The following is a 15,339-nucleotide window of genomic DNA, read 5'->3' as shown; positions in this document are numbered from 1 at the left end:
TTTGGGAATTCAGATACCTAAACAACAGAAGAACTGGTGGAAATTAAATTATGGAAAATTGTAGAAAGATATAAAGGAGGATATAGTTAGAAGGGAGAAGTTACAGCTATCACTCTCAGACCGTATCTTGACTATAAAAATTATGGTACTACCAAAATTGACATATTTATTTAACACATTACCGCAGGGAATACCAATAAAAAGATTTTAAATATGGCAAAATAGGATAGAAAATTTTATATTTAAGAGCAAAAGTCCACAAACAGCAAAAACGTTTAGGTATAGACCAGGGCAGGAAGGAGGCTGGGGTATACCGCATTTAAAAACATACTATGACACATACCAATTAAGACACCTATTAGCAATAATAATAAAAAAGGAACTAGTGTACAATGGATGGAAATAGAAAGGGAACTGATGGAACTAAAGGAGGAAGAAATACAGAATATGTTCCATAATAGAAAATACATAAATCAACGAATAGAGAGAAAAAGCTGCACAATTATAGGACTATTGAAAACATGGTATTTTAAAAAAAAGAGAAATTGATGCCAGGGATTTTGCCACTAACTCCAATTTGGGTACATCCGGATTTCGATAGAAAAAATAAAGCAGTAGGGGGGGAAAACAAATTCAAGGAAACCGGATTGACTCAGATGAAAAAAAATATATGAACAACAACACCTTATAACAAATGAAGTATGGAAGAATTGAACACAAAATTTGAAAATGCCTTGGATAGTATGGGCCCAAATCAGTAATATTATTTATTTATTTATTTATTTAGCGCCATCAATGTACATGGTGCTGTACAGAGTAAAACAATAAAATAGCAAAACCCTGCCGCATAGGCTTACATTCTAATAAAATCTGTTAGTTTTTACTGTTAGTTTTATTGTTTTATTAAAACAATATGAAGGGGAAGAGAATGCACCAAACAGGCACAGGGTAGGGTAAAACTAACAGTATAAAAGTCAGATAATAATAATAATAATAATAATAATAATAATAATAATAATAATAATAATAATAATTTTATTTCTTACACACCTCTCCACTCTGATCAGGCGGGGAACAATAAAAAATGATAAAATACATAATACTCAATCAGAACATAATGTACATTGTTAAAAACATCCTAAAACATTTTTAGAACATCTTAAAATTCCACTGGATAGGCCTGTTGGAATAGATCAGTCTTTATGGCTTTCTTGAATGCTAGTAGACTGTTAAGTTGATGAGTCTCCTCCGGCAGGCCGTTCCACAGTCTGGGAGCGGCAGAAGAGAAGGTCCTCTGGGTAACCGTTGTTAATCTAGTTTTTGCTAGCTGAAGTAAATTTTTCCCAGAGGACCTGAGTAGATTTATAAGTAAGGGAAAGTATGGAAAAGATAATAAGGGCAAAGAGCTAGGGGTGGCGACAGCCGACAGAAAGCTCTGGCGTGGGCTGGTCCATGAAGTCACGAAGAGTCGGAAGCGACTGAACGAATAAACAACAACAATAAGGAACTTAACGGAATGGGAAAAATTTATAGAAAACTATAAGGTAGGAGATAAAGAGTTAGTAACACAAATATACAAAATATTAATAAAGCAAGAGATATGGGGAAATGTGGCAATAAAACAGACATGGCAAAGGGATATAGAAAAGCAGATAAACGATGAAGAACGGGAGAAAATATTTGAGAGATTCTCCTTTGAAACAACGTCAACAAGAATAAAAGAGGGTGCTTTAAAATGAGTCCAGAAGTGGTATTGGACACCTGTGAGGCTGCCAAAAATCAATAAGGCTTTGTCATCCTCATGTTGGAGAGGATAGGAAGGTAACGGATCTCAAATTCGTATGTGGTGGGAGTGCGGAAAGGTAAAGAAGTTTTGGGACAGGGTCTTTAGAGAAACAGAAAAAAATACTGACCAAAAAATACATGAAACGCCAGAGTTGGCTTTATTGAATATTTTAGTCAAAGAAAATAAAAAGATAAGAGAAAAAATGCTAATAGGATATACGCTGACAGCTGCAAGACAACTAACAGCAAAAAATTGGAAGACAGCAAGGAGGCTGACAGTAGGCATGTGGAAAAGGAAAATTTGGGAAATAGGAATTAGTGAAAAATTGACACAGAAGTTACAATTTCAAAGAGGAATAAAGCAAAGAGATAATTTTAAGAAGGATTGGCAAAATTATATAGAATATATGAAGAAAGAAAAGAATAGAACAACTTTGGAAGAAGCTTATAGGACTCTCTGGGACTGCTGAAAAAGAAGGAGGGTTTTATATATATACACCACACAAAATAAAATGGAAGAGATAAAGAAAAAGGATATACCATCCTAGAAAGAAAACTATGGTGAATCTATGTGAGACGGGCAGGGAACAGGGTAGAGGGATAAAAGGTGAACCTTGAAAAGAAAGTACTGTTGTTAAAATTTCTGGTTGATAAAAAAAGTTTACTGTATTTTGTATGTTTGTTTATACATATGTATTGGAATTTTAATTTTGAAATGTATTTTAAAAAAATACGATGCTACTCCCGTGTGTGGATCCTGTGATGGGCGTTAAGGCTTGAACTCCGAGTGAAACACTTCCCACACTCTAAGCATTTATAGGGTTTCTCGCCAGTGTGGATCCTGTGATGGGCATTAAGGCCTGAACTCCGACTGAAACCCTTCCCACACTCTAAGCATTTATAGGGTTTCTCGCCAGTGTGGATCCTGTGATGGGCATTAAGGCTTGAACTCTGACTGAAACCCTTCCCACACTCTAAGCATTTATAAGGCTTCTCGCCAGTGTGGGTTCTGTAGTGGTCACTAAGGTTTGTGCTCTTACTGAAACTCTTTCCACACTCTAAGCATATATAGGGCTTCTCACCTGTATGAATTCTTTGACACTCTTTAGAAGCTGTACTGTCAGTGAAGGCCTTCCCACTCTCTAAGCATTTATGGCGCTTCTCACCTGTGTGGATCCTGTGATGGGAGTTAAGGCCTGACCTCCAAGTGAAAGTCCTTCCACACTCTAAGCATTCATAGGGCTTCTCGCCTGTGTGAATCCTGCGATGGGCATCAAGGTAGGAGATCTCACTGAAACTCTTCCCGCACTCTAAGCATTCATAGGGATTCTCGCCTGTGTGGATCCTGCGATGGACATCAAGGTGTGAGCTCCGACTGAAACCCTTCCCGCATTCTAAGCATTTATAGGGCTTTTCACCAGTGTGCATTCTGTGATGGGCATCAAGATTTGAGCTCCGACTGAAACACTTCCCGCACACTAAGCATTTATAGGGCTTCTCGCCTGTGTGGATCCTGTGATGGGCATGAAGGTGTGAGCTCTGACTGAAACTCTTCCCGCACTCTAAGCATTTATAGGGTTTCTCACCAGTGTGGATTTTTTGATGCGTTTTCAAAGCTATTCTGTAATTGAAGCTTTTCCCGCACTCTAAGCATTTATAGAGCTTTTCACCTGCATGGATCCTTTTATGTATTTCAAGGCTCCTTCCAACAGGGAAGCTCTTTCCACACTCTAAGCATTTATACGGCTTTTCACCAGTGTGGGTTCTGCGATGGCCAGCAAGGTTTGTGCTCTTACTGAAACTCTTTCCGCACTCTAAGCATTTATAGGGCTTCTCACCTGTATGAATTCTTTGACACTCTTTAGAAGCTGTATTGTCAGTGAAGGCCTTACTGCTCTCTAAGCATTTATAGGGCTTCTCACCTGTGTGGATCCTGTGATGGGAGTAAAGGCTTGACCTCCAAGTGAAAGTCTTTCCACACTCTAAGCATTCATAGGGCTTCTCGCCTGTGTGCATCCTGCAATGGGCATCAAGGTAGGAGATCTCACTGAAACTCTTTCCGCACTTTAAGCATTGATAGGGCTTCTCGCCTGTGTGGATCCTGCGATGGACATCAAGGTGTGAGCTCCGACTGAAACTCTTCCCGCACTCTAAGCATTGATAGGGCGTCTCGCCTGTGTGGATCCTGTGATGGGCGTCAAGGTTTGAGCTCCGACTGAAACTCTTCCCACACTCTAAGCATTGATAGGGCTTCTCGCCTGTGTGGATCCTGCGATGGGCATCAAGGTGTGAGCTCTGACTGAAACACTTCCCACACTCTAAGCATTTATAGGGCTTCCCACCAGTGTGGATTTTTTGATGCCGTTTCAAAGCTGTACTGTAATTGAAGCTCTTCCCGCATAAGCATTTATAGGGCTTCTCGCCTGTGTGGATCCTGTGATGTATTTGAAGGCTCTTTCTAACAGTGAACTTCTTCCCGCACTCTAAGCATTCATAGGGCTTCATGGCTGTGTGAGTTCTTTCATGCAGCCTCCCATCAGCTGAAAAAGAAAACCAAGAAATGGTAGTTTCAATTTTCAGAGGAGCCACTGATAATCAAGAGAACTGACAACTTGATTGACCCACAGATTCATTTTTTTAATGTTTATTGGTGGCCTATTTGGACATAGTGGCATGATTTGCACATCACACGGCAAATCCTGCGATGGGCATTAAGATGATGGCTCCGACTGAAACTCTTCCCGCACTCTAAGCATTTATATGGCTTCTCTCCTGTGTGGATCCTGTGATGGTGGTTAAGGCTTGCGTTCGTACTGAAACTCTTCCCACACTCTAAGCATTCATGAGGCTTCTCACCTGTGTGGATCCTGCGATGGGCATGAAGGCTTGAGCTCTCACTGAAACTCTTCCCGCACTCTAAGCATTTATATGGCTTCTCTCCTGTGTGGATCCTGTGATGGTGGTTAAGGCTTGCGTTCGTACTGAAACTCTTCCCACACTGTAAGCATTTATAGGGCTTCTCACCTGTGTGGATCCTATGATGGTTGTCAAGGCTTGACCACCGACTGAAACTCTTCCCACACTCTAAGCATTCATAAGGCTTCGCACCAGTGTGGATCCTGTGATGGCGGTTAAGGCTTGACCACCGACTGAAACTCTTCCCACACTCTAAGCATTTATGAGTCATCTCACCTGTGTGGATCCTGTGATGGGCACTAAGGTTTGAGCTCTGACTGAAACTCTTCCCACACTCTAAGCATTCATAAGGCTTCTCACCTGTGTGGATCCTGTGATGGGCATTAAGGTTTGAGCTCTGACTGAAACTCTTCCCGCACTCTAAGCATTTATAAGCCTCCTCTACCATGTGAATTCTTTCATGCTTTTTAAAACTTGAACTTTCAGTAAAACGTTTCCCACGCTCTAAGCATTTGTAGGGCTTCTCGCCTGTGTGGATCCTGTGATGGGTGTTAAGAGCTGACCTCCGACTGAAACACTTCCCACACTCTAAGCATTCATAAGGCTTCGCACCAGTGTGGATCCTGTGATGGCGGTTAAGGCTTGCGTTCATACTGAAACTCTTCCCACACTCTAAGCATTTATGAGGCTTCTCACCAGTGTGGATCCTGTGATGGGCACTAAGGTTTGAGCTCTGACTGAAACTCTTCCCACACGCTAAGCATTCATAAGGCTTCTCACCTGTGTGGATCCTGTGATGGGCATTAAGGTTTGAGCTCTGACTGAAACTCTTCCCGCACTCTAAGCATTCATAAGGCTTCTCACCTGTGTGGGTCCTGTGATGGTCATTAAGGCTTGAGCTCTGACTGAAACTCTTCCCGCACTCTAAGCATTTATAAGCCTTCTCTACCATGTGAATCCTTTCATGCTTTTTAAAACTTGAACTTTCAGTGAAACGTTTCCCACGCTCTAAGCGTTTATGAGGCTTCTCACCAGTGTGGATCCTGTGATGGGCACTAAGGTTTGAGCTCTGACTGAAACTCTTCCCACACTCTAAGCATTCATAAGGCTTCTCGCCTGTGTGGATCCTGTGATGGGTGTTAAGAGCTGACCTCCGACTGAAACTCTTCCCGCACTCTAAGCATTCATAGGGCTTCATGCCTGTCTGAATTCTTTCATGCAGCTTCCCGTCAGCTGAAAGAAGAAACCCAAGAGATGGTTATTTCAATTATCAGAGGAGCCGATGATAATCAAGAGAACTGACAACTAGTTTGGCCCAGATATCTTTTGTTTTTTAAAAAAAATATAGGTGTCCTTTTTGGACACAGTGGTCTGGTTTGCGTATCATGCAGCAATGTGTGTGTGTTTGTGTGTATGTGTGTGTATCTATATCTATATATCTTCCTGCCTCTCCCTCTGTATCGAAGCTGGATACAACACAAATAAAAACACCACAAAATACAAACAACTCATTCAAATGTTTAAAACCAGTGCATCATTAAAACAGCACACCTCTGAAAAAGGCATCTTAAAATTCAACTGGATAGGCCTGCAGGAAGAGATCAGTCTTTATGGGTAACCCAGAGAATTCCAGTGTGTTCTAGCTTGATTCAGGACAGATCAAAGGAAGGACTTTGGCACACAGCACAGAGTGGGATTCACCAGCACAAGATGTGGTGATGGCCACCGACTGGGATGGCCCGAAACGGGTGTTGGAGCATTTCCTGGAGGGGAAGGCTATCGAGGGCTACCACTTTTGATGGCGAAGTCCAATCTCCAGGATCAGAGGCAAGAAGCCTTTTGAAATCGGTTGCTGGGGAACATGGGCGGGAGAATGCTGTTGCACCATGTCCTGGTTGTGGTCCCTGATTGACAGCTCTTTCGCCACTGTGTGAACAGACTGCTGGACTTGATGGACCCTGGGTCTGATCCTGAATCAGGCCCCTTCTTACGTTCTTCTGATCTAATGGTTAACAGTTTCTACCGCTGCTGAGAAAACCAAGAGGTCTTTCCGGCATAGGTCATCGAGTGACGAAGACTCATTTCATCACAAACCCAGGAAGGAATCTGGGATCTAAACTGACTGTTTCCTCCAAGACCCTTCCTGGCGTTGAGGCCCCTGCCTTCCCCATGGCTCGGCCCAAAAGGCAGGTCAGCGACTGGGAGGAAACTGAACGATCTCTCAAAGGTCCCTCAGTCCCAGGCTCATATCTGCTGACGCCTCTGTTTCTTCATCCACCCCAAGGAATGGACCTTCCCCTTTCTTTCCTGCCAGGAGAGGAGATCCCAGCTGGGAGCATGGAGGCCTTTGGGAGAAGGCAGAAAGAGAGACTTTCCTTTTGACCGTCTGCTCTGTCCCAAACATCCAGAGCATCTGAAGACCCTCCTGTCTACAGCAGCCCAAAATAGGGTCAAAAGAAGGAGGCCATCCTCACAATGCAGGTGGACAACACAACACAGAGGGAAACTGGAGATAGTGGGGGGAGCCAGGGGGTTCCTCCTACTCCTAAGGTGCTCAGACTCAGAGCTTCCTCTGGATCACAACCAGAGACGAGCAAAGAGGGCAGAGCTGAGCCCCACAGCCTTGAGGTGTTTGATGTGTTTTTTAAATAAGTTTATTGGAGGAGGGGGTCCTTGCATATTTTAGAATCAATTTCTGGTGCTTCAGGGCCTTGCATACCTAAAAAAAAATCCTTTCCTGGTACGATGGGTCCTTTCATATTTTTAAAAATCAATTTCTGGTGCTGGGAGTCCTTGCATATATTTTAAAATCAATTTGTAGTGTGGTGAAGAGTTCCTCTTTTTCACAATTCAATCATTCGTCATGCTATAATAACGCCTTGCGAAGGCCAAGCATAAGGTCAGGGATGGCAGAGATGGCAAAATTCACGTCAACAGTCTTAGTAATAGTAATTGTTAACGATAATTTCTGGCCAAATGGGGAACATTGTGATACAAGTGTGAAATTTGGTATGGTGGCATTTATGACCATGTAAATTAAAATGAGATATAGGAGCATCTTGGGAAATCATCTAACGGCCACCACCTTGGAAAATGGCAGCCAAAATCCAGTTTTCGCACGATAACTCTATCATTTGTAATCCCACAGAAAAGATGTCTCAGCACAAAATTAAAGAGCATAAAATTTGCTACAAAAAAGTCCTTAACAAGCTTTTCATAGGAGCAACCCTCGTAGAGATATAAAGGTTTTATTCCTACCCATTTGTCTGAGAAGTGAACAAGAGGCACTATCTCACCATCATTCCAATCTTGCACCTTGTGTTGCAGGCCTGGAACTTTCAGAGGTCGCATTTTTTAACATTATCAAAGTAAAGGAAAACTGATCCTCTGCAGATGCAAAAAGGTGGAATTCCACATTGGTGGACTATCAGGACAAGGGCTTAAGGGGACAAAATTTAAAAATTCCTAAAAAATCAAGGAATGAACCAATCTGATTCAATCTTAGCATACCTGAAGCCCTACTTAAAAGCTCTCAGGGTCCCAAGTTTCATCTGTTTATCTTTAAAAATAAGGGAGCTGTGGGAAAGGATGGGGGTAGGGTTGGATAAAATTTAATCTACATGGTCATAAATGCCACCATAGCAAATTTCACACTTGTATCACAATGTGCACAATTTTTTTGCTAACCCACTCTACTATCAGAGGAACGTCAATATATAGGTTTATAACTGAATAGAAACCTTTTATAGACTTTTGGCAGGGCCTAGAAAACAAAAAACTTGTTTATCTGTGGATTTAATGAATGAGAAGAAAATATTAAAATGAAAGAAAGAGAGAAACTATTTTTAGTTATGGAATAAGAAAAGATATTGAGATATATGTATATTTGCTGTGTGGAAGTCTATCTTAATTGTTTATGTGTGTTTTTTGTTGATGTTTGCTTTTATGTTTTGTAAAGCACATGTGTCTGTTTGTGTTTTAGAGCATAATAAAACATCTAAATCTAAAAAAGACCTGGTAGATTTCTCTTTATCAGGCAAGTTGCTAAAGGGCTGCTATGAGAAGGATTCGGGTAGGGTGAAGATGTTATGAAATTCTGCAGTCAGGAATGGGTTCCACTAAAGGAATTCTGTTTTGCCTGGCTTTCTGCACAGAGATGGTGGTTCTTTGCCTCTCTGGAATTCCCTCCTCTCAGTTGCCAGCTAAAAGGATTCCCTGAAGAATGGGACATGGCTGAGGAAGGTCCAGGTATTGTAAGAACATGGAACTTTTCAGCCGGCCGAAAGGTCTGCTCCTGGGCTGTCTGACATGGATGATCGCTGACTCCCAATGGCCAGTCATTGAGTCAAATCACTACAAATGAGGGATAAAAAGCAGGAAATAACTTTTAAGAATCAAATGGGACTGACACAGCCTTGGGCAGTCTCCACAGCCTGCACGCAGAGTTACAAGGGGACTCATCCTGCAACCCAGGGAATGGAAGCAACCCGAAACAAAGGGAGGCACATTTTAGCACAGCAGTCGTAGTCATTCATACTCACCTCCAGGCACCATGTGGGGTGGGGGGTGAGCAGCCCAAGCCCCTGGGCCGGTGGGGGGCTACGGAGAGGGTCCCCTTTGCTGGCGGAGGTGACGCCTCTCCGCCGCTCTTGTGGACTGGACCAGTTCTGATGCTGGGAGTCTTCTGGGTCCCACCCTGGGCGGCTGCAGAGCGGAGCGCTTCCCCTGCGGAGGAGGCTGCCTGGCCCTGCGCTTCCCCTGGCTTGCTCCTGTGGAATTGTGGGAGGTGAATTGCATACTGGGAGTTGTAGTAGAGGCATGGAGGAGAGCTGGAAAGGAGAGAAAGTGGAGGGTGGAGTCCGGAAGAAGGCAGCCAGTGTTTGTTTGAGTCTCAGTTTTAGTGTGGGCTGAGAATAAAGTAGCATTTCAGAAGCTGTCTCTGGCGTCTCCAGATGCTCGCAATGCAACACTTCCTCGCATCCCCCCTTCCCCAAGGGCTCCTCCTCATCCCAGGGCTTGATCGGTCCCTCTGCTGAGTGTTCCCCCACGTCGTCTCGGTCTCCTGTTTCAAATCAAGCAGCCGCAGGGAGAGGAAGCAACTCACAGAAGAGCCTCTGCTCACATCACCCTTGCAGAGCAGATAGGCAGGGTCCCTGGGGCGGAGTCCTCACCCGGGCAAGGAAGCCCAGACACACTCACCCCTCCACCTCCTCCTCCAAAATAAAGACCCAGCTTGTTCTGCCAGGAAGCTGAATGTCAGAGGACAGATGTGGCCTTACGGGCTCTTCCCCCTTTCGCACAAGATAAACCAAACTGATATTTGTGCACAGGAGAATTTTAGTATTTATTATCTTTCTATTATTGTTAATATTGCAGGGCTACTACCTGGAATGATAGTGTTGAGCTACAAACTGGGGATTGCCCTGAGAATTAAAGGTAAGAAATCTACCAAAGAAGCTGTATTTCAGTAGCTTCTTTGGTAGATTTCTTACTTTTAATTCCCAGGGCAATCCCCAGTTTGTCGCTCAACACGATCATTTCAATTTAGAAGGACTCATTGTTGTATTCATTTGTGTTGGAGATTTGTGACATGTTTGTATATACATATTCTAGGAACTGATTCCAAATTCCCTCAAAATCATTTGTTTTTGTTATTCCTTTTCTTACTTTTATATTACATGTCAATTTATCATTTATAGCCATATCCCAAATCTCTTTATACCAATCCTCAACATGATAATCTCCCTGCACCTTCCAGTTCCTACATATGATCAGCCTTGCTGCTGTCAGCAAATTCGTTATCAGTTCTTTTGTTTCTTTATTGCATTTTAAATCTGTTTACTCTGTACAGCACCATGTACATTGATGGTGCTATATAAATAAATAAATAATAATAATAATCTCCATATAATGATAGCAATGCCACTGTAGGTGTCTCTTCAATCTCCATTCCCACGATATCATTTATCTCTTTAAACACCATTTCCTACATTTTTTGAACAAATACACATTCCCACCACATATGTAAATACGTTCCTTTTTTTCTTTACATCCTCTCCAGCAATTTGCTGAATGCAGCTGGTTTATTTTATTTAATCTCACCGGGGTTAGATACCACCTCCATAGTTCTCTTTTATGCTCACTGACACACTTCTCAACACTCTTTGTCTCCATATTCCCTCCCAACTCTGTTGCCCTATTGTAGGGCAACAGAGCTCTGTTGTAGCTCAACACTATCATTTCAATTTAGAAGGACTCATTGTTGCATTCATTTGTACTGGAGATTTGTGACGTGTTTGTATAATTTAATGCTTACTAAATGCATATTAGTTCAAGTTCTCTCTTTGCAAGTTTTATTCTCATGAAATCCCACAGGACCCACATGAGGGGAATTGAGCATATACAGAGGGCAGTGAAAGGCAACAAAACCCAGCTTTTGCAAATTAGCAGAGATAGTATTAAAAGGTAGTTTGGCCCAAAGTTTATTCCAACTGTCCTTGTCTATTTGGGAATGCAGATCAGTTTCCCAGACTGCCTTTAAACTTTACGCGTCACCCTTCCAAAAGTATGTTATCAATGATAAAGAACAGCCCTTTCGTGTTCTCTGTGGTTTGAAGACACAAAGATTCAAAGTTTGTAAATGACCTGGTTAATGCCATGTTTTTGACCACCTTCTGAGCAATTACTTTAATTTGGAGTTTCTGCATCCACCCAGCTCGTGTTCCCACTAACAGATCATTTAGTTTTGCAGGTGAAATGGGGAGTCCTTTGTCTACAAGATCCCCTACTCTGTAAAGTCCTCTAGCTTCACATTCCCTGTATTGTCCATATTTGGACCGTTCACAAAATGCCAGGTGGTCCAGGAATGGGAAGAGGGGGAAATGGAGCAAGCTTTGTCACCCATTGCTTCCAAACTGAAAAGGGAGCCTGGGTAAAAGGGTTGGTTATGTGTGCCAGGTTTGACGGCCTTCTAGGAAGGAAAATCGTTCCCCTTAAGGATGGAACGGTTTGTACATTTTCCATCTGCACCCTGTGGATATCCAACATGTTGTTAAGAAAGTGAAGTAATTGAGAAAGTTGAGCAGCATGTTAATAAAGCCTCAAGTTGGGAAATCCCACGCCCCCGTTTTTGGTATTCCTGCAAAGAGCCAGCTTTTGAAGCCTATCTTTCTTCTCTCCGTGGGCAAAAGCTTCAAGTAGCCTTTGCCACTTCTTACGCAAGGCACAAGCTTAAGTAAAGAAAATTTATTTGTGTAGCCAAAGCCATTACAAACATATATATAATCAAATAAAACAGAATAATCAAATATATTAAAAATATATAAGATTACATTACAAGACTAAAATACCAAGCAGCAATAGACACATTTAAAATACAATACATGGTTTAAGACAACGGAGCTCATCTGCATTATCAGAGGAATAGTCACAATGTGAATAATTATCTAAAAGAGATTAAAAGGGACAGCTCCTGACAACAGCTGAGCTGCTGCGTTCAGCATTGGCTCCAGCGTCCAGGGCAGCCCCACAGAGAGTGCATTGCAGTCATCCAGTCTTGAGGTTCCTAGTGCCTGCACCTCTGTGGCCCAGCGATCCCTGTCCAGGAGAGGGTGCGTTTGTCAGCTCTTTCTCTATCGTTCGATGTGGGCGGTGTGGAAGAAACCGAGTCCACTGCATATTTCTTGCAGTAATCGGCAGGGTATTGAGTTTGCTACTCATGCAGGCGTATTTCGGCCAACCTTCTAAGGAACTTGCGAGATCGTGCTAAGAGACGAGGCCTTTGGGTGCTGCTGATTCCACCGCTTGTAACCTGGAAGGGGCTCTTCACTGGCACTGACTGCTTGCGCCTGTCCCGGAGAAACGATCTTTCACTCTGGGCTTGATTCTTTGAAAAGGAAGGGCTGTGCTCCATTTGAAAATCCTCCCACATTCCAGAAAATGCTTGGATTGAAAAGATTCCCCATTTCTGTTCTTTGACGCAATTTCGAGGACTTGCAATGTTGGAAGCCCTTCCTGTACGCTAAGCATTTAAAAGGCTACTTCCCAGTGTGGATCCTGTGATGGGTGTTAAGGCTCAAGCTCCAAGTGAAACTCTACCGGCACTCTAAGCATTTCTAGGGCTTTTCTCCTGTGTGGATCTTGAGATGGATGTTAAGGCTTGAGCTCTGACTGAAATGCTTCCCGCACTCTAAGCATGTATATGGCTTCTCTCCTGTATGAATTCTTTGATGCTTTTAAACAGTTGAACTTAAAACTCTTCCCACACTCTAAGCATTTATAAGGCTTCTTGCCTGTGTGGATCCTGTGATGGGTGTCAAGGTGTGCACTCTGACTGAAACTCTTCCCGCACACTGAGCATTTCTAGGGCTTCACGCCTGTGTGGATCATGTGATGGGTGTTAAGCTGTGAGCTCCGACTGAAACTCTTCCCACACTCTAAGCATTTATAGGGCTTCTCGCCTGTGTGGATCCTGTGATGGGCAGTAAGGCTTGAGTTCTCACTGAAAGTCTTTCCACACTCTAAGCATTTATAAGGCTTCTCGCCTGTGTGGATCCTGTGATGGGTGTCAAGGTGTGCACTCTGACTGAAACTCTTCCCGCACACTGAGCATTTATAGGGCTTCACGCCTGTGTGGATCCTGTGATGGGCGTTAAGGCTTGAGTTCTCACTGAAAGTCTTTCCACACTCTAAGCATTTATAAGGCTTCTCACCTGTGTGGATCCTGTGATGGTTGTCAAGGCTTGACCTCCGACTGAAACTCTTCCCACAATCTAAGCATTTATGAGGCTTCTCACCAGTGTGGATCCTGTGATGGCGGTTAAGCAGTTGGCACTGACTGAAACTCTTCCCACACTCTAAGCATTTATAAGGCTTCTCGCCTGTGTGGATCCTAAGATGGGCGTTAAGGCTTGAGCTCTGACTGAAACTCTTCCCACACTCTAAGCATTTATAAGGCTTCTCACCTGTGTGGATCCTGTGATGGGCATTAAGGCCTGAGCTCTGACTGAAACTCTTCCCGCACTCTAAGCATTTATAAGCCTTCTCTCCCATGTGAATTCTTTGCTGCTTTTTAAAACTTGAACTTTCAGTGAAACATTTCCAGCGCTCTAAGCATTTGTAGGGCTTCTCGCCTGTGTGGATCCTTTGATGCCTGTTTAGCTCTGAACTCCAACTGAAACTCTTCCCACACTGTAAGCATTTATAAGGCTTCTCGCCTGTGTGGATCCTGTGATGGGCGTTAAGGCTTGACCTCGTACTGAAACTCTTCCCACACTGTAAGCATTTATAAGGCTTCTCGCCTGTGTGGATCCTTTGATGCCTGTTTAGGTCTGAAGTCTTACTGAAACTCTTCCCACAATCTGAGCATTTATAAGGCTTATTACCTGTGTGGATCATGTGATGGTACTTAAGGGTTGAGCTCTCACTGAAACTCTTCCCACACTCTGAGCATTTATAAGGCTTCTCGCCTGTGTGGATCCTGTGATGGGCGTTAAGATGATGGCTCTGTCTGAAACTCTTCCCGCAATCTAAGCATTTATAAGCCTTCTCTCCGATGTGAATTCTTTGATGCTTTTCAAAACCTGAACTTTCAGTGAAACGTTTCCCGCACTCTAAGCATTTATAAGGCTTCTCGCCTGTGTGGATCCTGTGATGGATGTCAAGGTGTGAGCTCAGTCTGAAACTCTTCCCGCACTCTAAGCATTTATAAGGCTTCTCGCCTGTGTGGATCCTGTGATGGGTGTTAAGAGCTGACCTCCGACTGAAACTCTTCCCACACTGTAAGCATTGATAGGGATTCATGCCTGTGTGAATTCTTTCATGCAGCTTCCCATCAGCTGAAAGAAGAAACCGAAAAGATGTTTATTTCAATTATCAGAGGAGCTGATGATAATCAAGAGAACTGACAACTAGTTTGGCCCACAGATCCTTTTTTTTTAAAAAAAAATATACATGTCCTTTTTGGACACAGTGGTCTGGTTTGCGTATCATGCAGCAATGTGTGTGTGTGTGTGTGTGTGTGTATGTGTATTTTATTTTATTTATTTATTTATTTATTTATTACATTTTTATACCGCTCAATAGCCGAAGCTCTCTGGGCGGTTCACAAAACCGGAAATATATCTGTTTCCTGCCTCTCCCTCTGGATCGTGGCAGGATACAACACAAATAAACACACCACAAAATACAAACAACTCATTCAAATGTTTAAAACCAGTGCATCATTAAAAGCAGCACACCACTGAAAAAGGCATCTTAAAATTCTACTGGATAGGCCTGCCGGAAGAGATCACTCTTTATGGGTAACCTAGAGAATTCCAGTGTGTTCTAGCTTGATTCAGGACAGATCAAAGGAAGGACTTTGGCACATAGCACAGAGTGGAATTAACCAGCACAAGATGTGGTGATGGCCACCGACTGGGATGGCCTGAAGAGGGTGTTGGAGCATTTCCTGGAGGGGAAGGCTATCGAGGGCTACCAGTTTTGATGGCTAAGTCCAATCTCCAGGATCAGAGGAAGGAAGCCTTTTGAAACCGGTTGCTGGGGAACATGGGCAGGAGAATGCTGTTGCACCATGTCCTGGTCGTGGGTCCCTGATTGACAGCTCTTTGGCCACTGTGTGAACACTGTAGATCCTCC

General features: G+C 43.2%; 2 protein-coding genes across 2 annotated transcripts in view; both read right to left on the bottom strand.

Moving 5' to 3' along the window:
- The window catches only part of LOC134412311 (uncharacterized), an 89,116-nt gene that overhangs the window by 70,612 nt on the left and 3,165 nt on the right, over positions 1-15,339 (bottom strand). The window contains 2 exon segments of the mRNA XM_063146211.1: positions 4,810-5,102; positions 12,950-14,537. Of these exon segments, the coding sequence (XP_063002281.1) occupies positions 4,810-5,102; positions 12,950-14,537 (1,881 nt within the window).
- Positions 2,524-4,665, bottom strand: LOC134412315 (zinc finger protein 420-like). Its single transcript, XM_063146215.1, has 4 exons — positions 4,642-4,665; positions 3,708-4,200; positions 2,952-3,623; positions 2,524-2,867 (listed from the first exon to the last, which is right to left on the bottom strand). Exons 1-4 carry the CDS (start codon positions 4,663-4,665, stop codon positions 2,524-2,526), a joined length of 1,533 nt encoding a protein of 510 aa, XP_063002285.1.

This window comes from Elgaria multicarinata, chromosome 21 (assembly GCF_023053635.1).
Source record: "Elgaria multicarinata webbii isolate HBS135686 ecotype San Diego chromosome 21, rElgMul1.1.pri, whole genome shotgun sequence".
Classification (NCBI taxonomy): Eukaryota; Metazoa; Chordata; class Lepidosauria; order Squamata; family Anguidae; genus Elgaria; species Elgaria multicarinata.
This window is presented reverse-complemented; position numbering and strand designations above follow the sequence as displayed.

What these genes read in the sequence shown, in the direction of transcription:
- LOC134412315 (XM_063146215.1), bottom strand. Translation starts at nt 4,665, where the DNA reads ATGCCCATCGCAGGATCCACACAG. An exon ending in CCATCGCAGGATCCACACAG is followed by an intron (nt 4,201 to 4,641) that starts GTGAGAAGCCTC and finishes ACAGGCGAGAAG; the next exon opens with CCCTATAAATGCTTATGCGG. An exon ending in CCATCACAGGATCCACACAG is followed by an intron (nt 2,868 to 2,951) that starts GTGAGAAGCGCC and finishes GAATTCATACAG; the next exon opens with GTGAGAAGCCCTATATATGC.